Here is a 14,399-nt window from a genome sequence, read left to right on the forward strand (position 1 = left end):
AAAATTAACACTAGAGTCGCTACAGCAACTGTGCGTTTTATTCACTTTCACACAAATCACAACAACAACAGCAGATTATGGCTTTATTAACTCTTATTTTTGGCACTATTACTCTCAAACTACTATGTATTAAAATAGAATAATGCATCATTTGAAATATATACAAAGAACACTTGTATTACCGACCTACCTACATTTACACACTTGTTCCGATATGATTAACTTGCACGGAACCTAATAGAGTGTTGGACTTTGTATTCTGAACTACCAGATTCATGACCAGTCAAGCATGCAAGCTGACAAGTGAGACGAAAGTCTTTGGTTAAGAGGTACATTTTCACTAATGAAAATACTCACCTTAAAAACCTTTTCTGACTACAGCACCATTTCACTTGCTTTTGAAGCCCCCACTTGGCAATTCACTTGGAAACTGCAGCCAACCTTGTAATAAGACATGCAATTTCATTATGCAAATATTTTTTCTAGTGTTACGAAATGTTCATGAGATCAGGCTAGTTAATAATTGTGTAAATAAGTCAAAATGCTTGTCGCATAATAACAAATTAATAATAACGAAGCATCCATAATTTCTCCTATTGCTTCTCAAAAGTGAGTAAAGATTTAAAACACAAATAAAACATTTGCACTGTTTAAAAATTATTATTATTTTTTTTTTTATTTAATATACTTTAAAGAACTACACCTACTCAAAAAAATGCATCTTTTTGAACTATTTGTCAACCTTAGGGTCAGGGGCGAAAATTTCATCAAAATGTTGGGGGGACAATAAACATTATTTTAAGAATATATCATTATATTATTTACAATACACATATTTTAATGATATTTTAGGGGGGGACAACCTGACCCCCCCTTCCACGATTTCCGCCTATGCTTAGGGTTGACAATCACTGTATGAGATATTGTCATATTTTTGTGACAAGGGACCTCAGTCCTCATCCATTTTTGACACAGATACCCATATATTTCTATGTATATAAATTGCATTAATATGTGTTTAGAATGTTAAAATTGAGTGTTTGTTATGGATAAATTTGAATGATGCATATGGATTGCATGTATGGAGTTCGACCACGTTTTATACACACATGTGAGGACTGGGTATGTAAATTTTGTATTAATCATATCCAGAGTTGGGGTGTAACGAAATACATGTAACCGAATTACTTATTTAACAAACAAAATATATGTAACTGTATTCCACTACAGTTACAATTTAAATAATTGATTTTTTGAATACAGTTACATTCAAAAATTATTTTGATTACTGAAGAGATTATTTTGCATTCTATTGTCATTTGTTTCATTTAATATTTAGTGCTTTCAGATGGAAAACATTTATACATATAAATGATGTGATCCAAAGTGCATTTGAACAGCGGTGAAACACTTTCTGATGATGTGTGACATTCATACGAGCAGACAGAGAAGTACGTTTGAAGTAAGTTTGGAGCACAAGAAGTAGAAATAAACCTTAAGTTAAAATGCATTTTCTAGCCATTTTACATGCATGTTACCAAACACGATCATATTTTTATATCAAGAAAATTCACATTGGATCATAATTTCTTTTTTCTAGTAAGACCTTATATATATATATATATATATATATATATATATATATATATATATATATATATATATATATATTAGGTATAAAAGATATGAAGATATAAGGGCAAAAATCATATTATTGATCATATTTGTTTTTATTATTGTTTTCCTGTGAAAATATCAAAATTTCCTTAAAACAAGATCAATTTGATCTCATTTTAGAAACAACACTGCATACGATATTTAGGTTTTTCAGAGAATGTATTTTTTAACATGTGTATTTTGTCTTACTGTACAGTATAGTCAAAAAGTGAAAAAATCTACCAGCGCTGAAGAAGTAATCCAAAATATTTAGAATACGTTATTGACCTTGAGTAATCTAACAGAATACATTACAAATGACATTTTACAGCATGCATTCTGTAATCTGTTTTGGAATACATTTCAAAAGTAACCCTCCCAAACCTGATCACATCTTATTTAAAGATTTATAGCCCAAAGTGTTTTCCAGTTTAGTGAATAAGTGTAATACTTCTATATGTGAAAATATGAGTGGCACTGTTTAAATATACACTCACCTAAAGGATTATTAGGAACACCTGTTCAATTTCTCATTAATGCAATTATCTAATCAACCAATCACATGGCAGTTGCTTCAATGCATTTAGGGGTGTGGTCCTGGTCAAGATAATCTCCTGAACTCCAAACTGAATGTCAGAATGGGAAAGAAAGGTGATTTAAGCAATTTTGAGCGTGGCATGGTTGTTGGTGCCAGACGGGCCGGTCTGAGTATTTCACAATCTGCTCAGTTACTGGGATTTTCACGCACAACCATTTCTAGGGTTTACAAAGAATGGTGTGAAAAGGAAAAACATCCAGTATGCGGCAGTCCTGTGGGCTGAAAATGCCTTGTTGATGCTAGAGGTCAGAGGAGAATGGGCCGACTGATTCAAGCTGATAGAAGAGCAACTTTGCCTGAAATAACCACTCGTTACAACCGAGGTATGCAGCAAAGCATTTGTGAAGCCACAACATGCACAACCTTGAGGCGGATGGGCTACAACAGCAGAAGACCCCACCGGGTACCACTCATCTCCACTACAAATAGGAAAAAGAGGCTATAATTTGCAAGAGCTCACCAAAATTGGACAGTTGAAGACTGGAAAAATGTTGCCTGGTCTGATGAGTCTCGATTTCTGTTGAGACATTCAGATGGTAGGGTCAGAATTTGGCGTAAACAGAATGAGAACATGGATCCATCATGCCTTGTTACCACTGTGCAGGCTGGTGGTGGTGGTGTAAATGGTGTGGGGGATGTTTTCTTGGCACACTTTAGGCCCCTTAGTGCCAATTGGGCATCGTTTAAATGCCACGGCCTACCTGAGCATTGTTTCTGACCATGTCCATCCCTTTATGGCCACCATGTACCATCCTCTGATGGCTACTTCCAGCAGGATAATGCACCATGTCACAAAGCTCGAATCATTTCAAATTGGTTTCTTGAACATGACAATGAGTTCACTGTACTAAAATGGCCCCCACAGTCACCAGATCTCAACCCAATAGAGCATCTTTGGGATGTGGTGGAACGGTAGCTTCGTGCCCTGGATGTGCATCCCACAAATCTCCATCAACTGCAAGATGCTATCCTATCAATATGGGCCAACATTTCTAAAGAATGCTTTCAGCACCTTGTTGAATCAATGCCACGTAGAATTAAGGCAGTTCTGAAGGCGAAAGGGGGTCAAACACAGTATTAGTATGGTGTTCCTAATAATCCTTTAGGTGAGTGTACAGGTGCTGGTCATATAATTAGAATATCATCAAAAAGTTGATTTATTTCAGTAATTCCATTAAAAAAGTGAAACTTGGATATTATATTCATTCATTACACACAGACTGATATATTTCAAATGTTTATTTCATTTAATTGTGATGATTAAAACTGACAACTAATGAAAATCCCAAATTCAGTATCTCCGAAAATTAGAATATTACGAATACAAAAAAAGGATTTTTAGAAATGTTGGCCAACTGAAAAGTATGAACATGAAAAGTATGAGTATGTACAGCACTCAATACTTAGTTGGGGCTCCTTTTGCCTGAATTACTGCAGCAATGCGCCGTGGCATGGAGTCGATCAGTCTGTGACACTGCTCGGGTGTTATGAGAGCCCAGGTTGCTCTGATAGTGGCCTTCAGCTCTTCTGCATTGTTGGGTCTCGCGTATCGCATCTTCCTCTTCACAATATCCCATAGATTTTCTATAGGGTTAAGGTCAGGCGAGTTTGCTGGCCAATTAAGAACAGGGATACCATGGTCCTTAAACCAGGTACTGGTAGCTTTGGCACTGTGTGCAGATGCCAAGTCCTGTTGGAAAATGAAATCTGCATCTCCATAAAGTTGGTCAGCAGCAGGAAGCATGAAGTGCTCTAAAACTTCCTGGTAGACGGCTGCGTTGACCTTGGACCTCAGAAAACACAGTGGACCAACACCAGCAGATGACATGGCACCCCAAACCATCACTGACTGTGGAAACTTTACACTGGACGTCAAGCAATGTGGATTCTGTGCCTCTCCTCTCTTCATCCAGACTCTGGGACCTTGATTTCCAAAGGAAATGCAAAATTTACTTTCATCAGAGAACATAACTTTGGACCACTCAGCAGCAGTCCAGTCCTTTTTGTCTTTAGACCAGGCGAGACGCTTCTGACACTGTGTCTTGTTCAAGAGTGGCTTGACACAAGGAATGCGACAGCTGAAACCCATGTCTTGCATACGTCTGTGCGTGGTGGTTCTTGAAGCACTGACTCCAGCTGCAGTCCACTCTTTGTGAGTCTCCTCCACATTTTTCAATGGGTTTTGTTTCACAATCCTCTCCAGGGTGCGGTTATCCCTATTGCTTGTACACTTTTTTCTACCACATCTTTTCCTTCCCTTCGCCTCTCTATTAATGTTCTTGGACACAGAGCTCTGTGAACAGCCAGCCTCTTTAGCAATGAACTTTTGTGTCTTGCCCTCCTTGTGCAAGGTGTCAATGGTCATCTTTTGGACAGCTGTCAAGTCAGCAGTCTTCCCCATGATTGTGTAGCCTACAGAACTAGACTGAGAGACCATTTAAAGGCATTTGCAGGTGTTTTGAGTTAATTAGCTGATTAAAGTGTGGCACCCGGTGTCTTCAATGTTGAACCTTTTCACAATATTCTAATTTTCTGAGATACTGATTTTGGGGTTTTTCATTAGTTGTCAGTTATAATCATCAAAATTAAAAGGAATGAACATTTGAAATATATCAGTCTGTGTGGAATGAATGTATACATTATCCAAGTTTCACTTTTTGAATGGAATTACTGAAATAAATCAACTTTTTGATGATATTCTAATTATATAACCAGCACCTGTACATGTCCTTAAAGCAAGTGTTAAATGCATAAAATGCATAATGAATGATATAAGCATGCATTAAGGTGATGTATGCTGAAGCATATTGTTATGCTAATGCCCTTTTTGTATTTTCATGTGGATATTAGCCACTACAGTATTTCATTACCGGATTAAAACAATGTGTATTTCATTACTGTATTGATTTTTTGTAATTCATTGTTGTATTTAATTTCCTTTATTTTTATATATGGCCCCATCGACCGCTGTTTTTTTATTTTTGTGTGTGTGTGTGTGTGTGTGTGTGTGTGTGTGTGTGTGTGTGTGTGTGTATGTGTGTGTGTGTGTGTGTTTAACAGCCATCAGAATAAAAACCCTAGAAGATAATTTTTTATCCTGTGGTGATTATTTACTAACCATCGGCTACACTTTTGGTGACAGGAGTGAGTTATCTGACTGTTGGGAGCCAACATGTAAATTTTTTGTACTTTCTGAAATATGGTAGAGGACTAAACTGAGGCTCAGGTAGCCATGCATTATTGCCTGCAGCTCCTCCACCAGTGCCTTTAGCCCAGCTGTGGGGTCATCAGTCAGGAGCCACCTATCATCAATGTTTCGGACCATTAATCCCAGAACATATCCTGGTGGTGGGGCAGCGGTCAGGGACATCTCCCTTCCACCCTCCTCAGCTGGACACCGGATCCCCTCCAATGCCTCTCATACTTGTCTTCCCATCCAGACATATTTCCTTCACAAATTACTTGCTACCAGGTTTCTATATGTCATAATATCTTGTCACGACCATATGCGCCAGCATGTTGGCCAACTGGCACAGAGATATGTACCAACTGGCACTGGCACCGTAACTTTCGGTAACTCAGTTTCACCGGTTCCTTATGGTATACTACCTCAGCACAAGCCCTCACCACATATCACCTAGGTTCCCTATTCTTCAGTTTCATACTTCTGAAACCCCCACTTTTTGTACTTCCTTCTTGACCATAGCCAGAAACTCCCTTTCTCAGGTTCCTCTGCCAGTTCCTTCAAAGACTTATTTAAAGTTGCTCCTACGATGCCAATGTCTCTAAATAGGTGCTGTATTGATGCTCTTCCTTGTACTTCCTTGTGCCAGGGCAGTCTTGCACCCAGCCAATATTTGCTTCAAATTTGCTCTTGGGGCCTCAAGAAGGGGAAACTCTACTCTTTGCCATATCATATAGACAAATTCCCAGGGCTTGGTCGGGTATCGTAGGTGGATCTTATTAGAAAACTTTGCCTGGCATGGGGTACTTTCCACAGGTCAGCCCATTCTAACACTCTATCAGATGTCCCCTCCCATGTGGTCCAGCACCATTGCTGCTGCTTGCTGACTGCTCTAACCTTAGATAAGATAGGTGCCTGTGGAGCACAGAGTGGAGGCTGTTTTTATTGGTGCTGTGGTCCAGTGAAAAGGCATCAGCCAGAGGTGAAATTTGTAAGGTGACGAGACTGCTGGAAGAGAGAGCACCTGATTTCTGCTACTTCAACAGGGTTACTGTTTAATGAGACGCCTATCCAGTGACTTTTTACAAGCAAGAAAATTATACATACATTCAGCAACATATCAACGTTAAGGACTGATTAGCACTTTTTGTGTTGAACTGAGATAATTTGAACTTTAAAAAATGTCACAATCTAATGATGATAGTACAGTATTAAAAAACACTGATGAGGAACATGGTGCAGGTAGTAGTACACATGATGTCGGCAATTTGAATAGCGAGCCAGCCAGGTCTTACAGTATGTATATGTGCCAAGAGAGCATAACATCCAACCAGTTAGTGGTGATGTCAGATAAGATGGGAGACATATTGATGAGTTCATTGACAAAGTAGACAGGGTACTACATGCTAGAAATCAGGCCATAGAGGACCAGTTAGACCTCATACTGTCCCTCTTAAAGGGTGCAGCATTGGAAGAGGTCAGATTAGGTCATAGGAAATGAACCAAAGCGACCATGTGAACTCTTTGTGTACCTAAGAGAAGCTTTTTGAGAAAAGTGCAGTGTGTATCAGTTATTACAAACATTCTATAGCAATAAAGAAATGGAAGGCCAGGATGTTTGTGCTTACTCTCATGCTTTATCTCAAATTCTGATTTCTATCCTGAAACAATTATCATATGCAATATCAAATGTGAATTTAGCAATCCGAGATTGATTCATTGAGGGGATTAGGGATGCAGGCCTTAGAAGGGAGCAACGTAAGCTTATGAGAGGCAAGCCACAATCAACACTTATTGAAGTGCAAGATGAAGCCTTTATGTGGTCTATAGAAGATCCTAAATATTGTGTCACAAAATTAATCAGCAACAGAAGTGTTGTGTCGGAGACAGCAGAAGCTCAGTGCGCTGCTGTTGGTATACCTGAGAAAATCCTTGCTACTCTTAAAGAAGTTTTAAAACTTGTAGCAGAACAAGGAAAAGCTATAGGAGAGTTAGCACGAGCTATCGAGAAACTTACTTTGCAGTGCTCCAAGTCAGAACCTATGGCTCATAGTAAAGCCAATGTTTACAGATGATGGCCAGCCAATATGTTTCCAGTGTAACATTGTAGGACACATAGCAAAGAGGTGTGTAAAAAAAAATGTCACAGAGAAAGCTAAATCATTAGAGCAGCAGGGAAACTTGCACTCCCACTTGCTGTGAGCCAGGCAGTGTGAGGGAAGTCCATAGGCTCAGCCAATATTGATACTTGTTGTGACCGACTACTCCAGCATGCTGTGGGAAAATGTCCTGTCACTATTCTAAAGATTATTGGAGAAATGGCCTCTTGTTTACTTGATACAGGAAACCAAGTCAGTACTATTTCTGAGAGTTTCTTCAAAAATACCTGTCTGAAGAGGTTTTAGACATACCTTACCTTGGTTATCTTGAGTTGGAGGTTAAAACTATGGGTATTACCCTACCAGAGTGTGATTATCTATTAGTCAGAGACTCACAAATGTCTTCTGCTGTACCAGCCCTCATTGGCATGAACATCATTAACAGATGTAAACAACTAGTTTATGCAGAGTTTTATGCTACCCTAGGTGGAGAGTTGCAGTCTGATTGGAGGAAGGCATTTCAGTAGATGCAGAATGCCAGCAGTCTAGAGAAACTAAAGAGAAACATAGTCTGAGTAACTGAAAAAGACGTGGTACACATACCTGCTTCATCAATTACAATGGTAATGGTCAAGGGAGCAAAGAGTATGTTAAACGATGGTTCATGGGACTTCCTATTAGAACCAGTGAACACACGCTTACCTGGTGGTCTGATTGATGATCCCTCATTTGTGTCTTCAGAGAAACTGTTGTTTCCTGTACAGGTTGTGAATCACTCCTCAGAAGACATGTGGTTACAGGCCAAAACCAGACTTGGAACTCTGTCTCGTGTCGAGAGTGTGAAATCCAATGAGAATTGTGAGGTGAGATTTCAGAAAATTTCAGCTGAAATCGATGAGATCAGTATGGGACATCAGGGCATTGAGAGCACTCTAAACCTGTTGTGGAAATAATGCTTCTGGGTTGGCATGTATAATGATGTGGAGTAGTGGACCAAAAAGTGGTAAAGGTGCATCTTTGTGTTGGTACAACAAGGTGATATTCCTTGGCGACCACAGGCTTCTGGTGGGAACGTAGCTCTGCAGAAATTATACATCAAGGATACATCCTCCCATGAAGCCATTTCTGGCTTCAAGGCCCCTTAAAAGTAGTGACAGTCGGTTTACTGTGCTTGAACCTGCCTCTGATGGCCATTAGAATGTTAATTGTGATTGACAAAGTTCACACAGGCATTTACAACCAAGGATCAGAAGGCTGATACAACTGTCAAGTTCCTTCTGAAAGAGTGGTTCATGAAATATGGTGTGCCTGAACAATTGCATTCAGATCAGGGCATACATTTTGACAGCGAGGTAATTGCTGAGCTGTGTAAAATGTAGAAAGAAAAGTCACACCACACCCTAACGACCTCAGGGCAATGCCCTGTGCGAGTGCTTTAACAGAATGCTCCATGATCTATTACGTACACTTCCCCCTGAAAAGAAATAGCATTGGCAGGAATACCATCCTGAGTTGGTTTATGCTTATAATGTAACACCAAATGCAACCACTTGATACTCACCACATTACTTGGTGTTTGGTGTCAAACTGCATCTTCCAGTAGATGTATTGCTAGGTCAAAGGCAAACTGTGGACAGAAAACATGACTGATTAGTGATTCACCAAGACTTTTGGTGGCATGATCAGGTCCTGCTTAATCTTCACCAAGAAGACTGAAAGAAGCTCATGAAAAAGCCAGGGAATACACCAAACACAAGGCTACTGAGAGACTTGCCCCTTTGAATGGCAAGGTCTATTGCCCTGTGTTTGATGTGGGTCAGCAGGTATACTTGTGTCACAGACCTTAGGGTAGGAACAAAATACAGGATTCATGGGATCCTACTGTTTAGAGAGTCAAAGATGTGCAGGGTACCACACATTCAATTGAGCCCCTTGAGAGTGGTCCTATAATGAGAGTCCAGAGAAGACTTGCAGAGGTGACTGAAACCCGTTCTCCCAAAACACCACAATCGAGGGGAGAATCTGTTTCTGAGCAGGTTGAAGTTGTGAACGCTGATCCTGATTTTGTTGTGTAAGAAGAGGTCACATATACTAGTCTGCAAGAGATGAAAAAGCCTGTACCAGTGTAGGGCTCAAAGTTTAGGAGCGCGTTTGGTTATTAGCAATAATTAATAATTATCATAGATAATTATAAATTATTAAAATCAATAGTACATTGATTAGAATCAATGTTAGCCTTTTAATCCTTTAAATCAACAATCATCAAATTCATTAGAATATGAATTATGATTATTAAAATTAATTAAACATTGAGATTGAGATTGTTCTCTTAGGAAAATTAATGACCGTAGATCATCAAGATTAAAAAGGGAATAACGAAGGGTTGAATTCGAGCACTGGCATCCCCTGCCAGCCTTTGACACAAGTGTATGCAAAACAAACCAAAACACTTCTCTTTTAATTATAACAAAGTTTATTGAAAATATATTATCAATTAATAATCAATACAATGCAGTCAATAAACTTCCGACATTCAACTACAAAAGTCGGTTTTGTACTCCATTTGTTAGATTTTGGTGCGGTTTTTATCAGCAAGATTTATGACTTTGTATGAAATGTTATGTAATTTAACTCTAGTCATAAATTGGACATGGCCCCTTTAAGAACCAGAGTTTTGCATCACCTTCTTTCTGGCACTCCTCAAGTTGCGCATGTGTGCTGGTTAGAGAAATGAGAACATACATGGTGCAAGAGAGATCCAGGTTTTGTTTATCATTTGAGAAATATTTGTGTAAATATAACGTTTGACACAAAATGCTTAATAATTGCATTAATATGTGTTCAGAAGAGTGGTATGTTAAAATGTAATGTTTGTTATGGATCATATTTGAAGGATGCATATGAATTGTATGTGTGGAGTCCAAGTTTTGTGCACATATGTGTGGACTGGGTTTGTAAATTTAGTACTAATCATATCTTATTTAATGATTTATAGCCCAGAGTGTTTTCCAGTTTAGTGAATAAGTGTAATATGTGTTATATGTTAAAATAGGAGTGATGTTGTTTGAACTGTTATACATGTCCTTAAAGCATGTATTAAATTCATAAAATGCTGTTAATGATATAAATGACTTCATGCTCTTGTGGCCTTGTTTGACTTGGAAAGACTAAGCACTACAGCAACTCACAGATCAGGCCACCAGCTGGACCTCATTTTTACTTGTAACTGTACCAACTCAAATATTCTTGTTACTCCTTTACATGTCTTTGATCACTACTTTGTTCAATTCAACATGACTCTCCCATCTACATTAAAACAGACTCCGCCTTTGGATTTCTGTCGACGTGACCTTTGTTCTCTTTCACCTTCATGCCTTTCCACTGCTGTCTCTACCTCTCTTCCCACACAAACACACTAAGCTATCTTTCTAGACAGCATCTGTCCTCTCTCCTCTAGGCCAGCGCGTATGACACCACCCAGCCCCTGGCTCTCTGACAGAAATCAGTAAAAAGTATCAGTCTCTGCTTGCAAATGTTTCAGATAACATTAAATTTGCAAAAACATCCTATTACCAGAACTAGATCAACAGCACCACAGACACTCGCAGCTTAGAATATTCAACACACTTCTCTGTTCTACCCCTCCACCACCTGACACATTACTCACTGCAAATGTCTTCACGACATTTTTTACTAATAAGTTTACAGCCATCATCAATACATTCTCGCGCCACACCCCGTCAAACACCCACCTCCTGTATGCAACTCTTCTGTCTCTATGTTCTCTCCTCTGACTGACACTGAGGTCTCTAAACTCCTCCACTCCAACCACCTCACCACCTGTACCCATGTCCCCATTCCTTCCCACCTTCTCATGGCCCTCTCTCCATCAATCCTACCTGCACTCACACACATAATTAACACATCTCTACTTACAGGCATTTTCCCCACTACATTTAGGTAGGCTCGAGTAACCCAGCTGCTGAAAAAACCTGCACTTAACCCCACACAAGTAGAACACAACAGACCAGTCTCTCTCATCCCATTCATGGTGAACACTTGAAAGGGCAGTTTTCAATCAAACCTCTGCCTATCTCTCACAGAACAAACTGCTGGATGACAATCAGTTGGACAAAAGTGGACACTCCATGAGACTGCCCTGCTCTCTGTCACTGAGCCGCTGAGACAGGCAAAAGCTGGATCCAGATCATCTGTCCTGATTCTGCTGGACCTTTCTGCAAACTTTGATACAGTCAACCATCAGAATCTTACTATCCACCGTCTCTACTCTGGGCATCACAGGAACTGTGCAGGTGAGCTGTCCAAATCACATCAGCTACTTACTGGGGTACCTTATGGCTCAGTGCTTGGGCCACTTCTCTTCCCTATGTACACAACATCACTGGGACCCATCATTCAGGCATATAGTTTCTCATACCACTGCTAAACCAATGACACAGCTCTACTTGTCCTTCCAGCCCAACGACACCCCGGTGAGCAGCAGCATGTCTAGTCTATAATGAACCAAAGAGAGCACATGTCACACCGCTCTTGTCTCTCTTCACTGGCTGCCAGAGTTTTAAGAATTAAAGAAGCTGCAAGCATAGAAGTATAGCTGTAGTTATAATTGTTTAGAAAATATATAATGATTTACACTGTGTAGTATAAGGCACTTGAATACACTTGAATATATTTATAATGTATTATATATAGGCTAAGTAACATGTTTATTTTCTTTATTTTGCTTAAGTAACATGGTCTGTATATCTCTAACAATATCGCTGTTTGCATAGACTGCAAGAACTGACCAGTAAATTACATTTAAAATGTTTAAGTTACAATGAAATAACGAATAAATGAAGGCAATAAAAGAAAGTTCACTGCAGGAGTCTGAGTCTCGCCCCACAGCTGCCCTGTTAATTGGGTGTCTGACAAAAAGTCAAAAAGTACATTATGCCCTTTTTAAGTCAGAAAGACTGTGATATACAGAGAGAGAGAGACAGAGAGAGAGAGAGAGAGAGAGAGAGAGAGAGAGAGAGAGAGAGAGAGAGAGAGAGAGAGAGAGAGATCCCAGCTCTGCATTTTAAAATGGAATTTGCTAATCTGACATCACTGTGTCTATTCAATTTATTATTGGAGACACAGTCCATATAATGGCCCCAATCAAGTGATTTGAGCAAGTGTGCTTGATGCTGAAGCATCGATTAAATTTCATTTAATTTCATAAACCCTCTCCAATGAGGTATGAGATAAAATCCTAAAAAATTAATGTGATTGTTCCCTTGATCTTCCCAGATCATATAAAAAGAGAGTAGACTCTCAACCAAACCAAAACCAAACATGACAAACATAAAAATCAAGACAAAAAAACAAGCAAAATATATAAAAAAATAAAAGACATCAAATGTTCTGACAATCTGATCAGACGTAATGAACAAAATGTTTTGTTACAGTGCAAAAAAGAGCTTGAATTACAGGATTTCAAAGACAAGGATAAAATAATAATGCATATGTCCATCATAAGTTTGCAAGCACATATTAAACATATTTTGCAATTAGTCAACTTGTATGTGTGTAACGTAAGCATTTAAATGTGAGTGAAAAAATTGCAAACTGCTGCCAAAATGAAAAGTAGTAAAGTTTAAGGGGTTAATTTCCATTAGAAAGTTCAGTGAGACAATAGCATGAACTCCAGATTATGAGGTCCAGCTTGCAAACTTTGAGCTAATCTCTGGGGCATTCCATATCTACATTACAGAAGTAAAAAAAATCCATCTTGCATAAAACTGCTCTGGACTGGCTTTCCTCTTTAGAATCCTTGCACTTTTTGGAACCTATCTCCTATGCCACACTAAAGTGCAAAATGCTGTGACTTCATTTGACATCCAATTGAAGCAGACCAAAGGTAACGTCAGCCCAGAGCACAGGATTCTGCCTCTGCTCGGTTCAACCTAACAGACAAAATTGCTAACAAAAACTGCATTTCCACATAATTTTGTGCACTGAGATGACTGGATCCGTGGGTGTGTCTGCAGCTTATATTTGTATGTGTACTGTATGTGTGTTTTAAATCATTATTCTTGCCCAAGCGCTCAAAAGTTAATTGCATGATGTGTTAGGTATCTGTACGAATGTCTTTGTACTTGCATAAAAAAATGCACTGATACGAGTTTAGCCTTGGATTACCGCATGCTGGAAAAGTGTGTATGTGCGAGTGTGTATGTGTGGTGAATAAAGGAGCCAGACTTGGCTTCCATGCCTGTACTCCAATCTGCTGATGGCCCCGTTCGTGACGCCAGGGAAAGCGGGAGCTATTTTTAGCGATGAGGTCATCCTTAATTAAGCAAACAAAGCGAGTCAGCCAAGGCTCCCCAATTTGTTATCTGCGCTCATCCTCAAGGACACCCTTTTATCTCTTTTTAATTGAATCTCACTTCAGAACGGGCTTATCGACAAGCATCAGCATTTCGGGGATCATGCTCCGCTCAAAGGCAATGGCATAATTGTTATGTAAACAAAAGGATAGCCCTCTGTGACAGAGCGAATGCCTGACCCTCAACGAGGAAGACGGGACGGGGGGAGGAAGAGGCGTCTGATGAATTCCCGATAAGCCACCTGCTGTGATGAGAGGATGAAATGGAGATGGAAAATAAAAGATCAAATGTCCTACCGTGTGCCGTCTGACAGCAGAGCTGTGAGATGACATCACTGGCATGTGGCGGCTGGTTCCCAGTCTCTCTCTCTCACACTTCATGCCCTAGATTTACCATTCACAACTCTTACACACACTCACTCTCTCTCTATTCCCTTGCCTTACATCTTCCAGACTCCACTATGTGTCCGTGGTGAGGAACAGTGGGTG

At 39.5% G+C, this 14,399-nt stretch overlaps 1 protein-coding gene across 3 annotated transcripts in view; it reads right to left on the reverse strand.

Annotated features, from left to right (window-relative positions):
• The window catches only part of LOC127637737 (astrotactin-2-like), a 749,824-nt gene that overhangs the window by 77,937 nt on the left and 657,488 nt on the right, over positions 1 to 14,399 (reverse strand). The window contains exon 20 of one of the 3 annotated variants that reach the window (XM_052118998.1): positions 9,133 to 9,164. The exons of the other annotated variants lie outside the window; for them this stretch is intronic. Coding sequence (XP_051974958.1) covers positions 9,154 to 9,164 — 11 coding nt within the window. The 3' untranslated portion in view covers positions 9,133 to 9,153. Of the gene's footprint in view, positions 1 to 9,132; positions 9,165 to 14,399 lie in introns of those variants that run through there. 3 annotated transcript variants of the gene reach the window in all.

Source organism: Xyrauchen texanus, chromosome 4, assembly GCF_025860055.1.
Source record: "Xyrauchen texanus isolate HMW12.3.18 chromosome 4, RBS_HiC_50CHRs, whole genome shotgun sequence".
NCBI lineage: Eukaryota > Metazoa > Chordata > Actinopteri > Cypriniformes > Catostomidae > Xyrauchen > Xyrauchen texanus.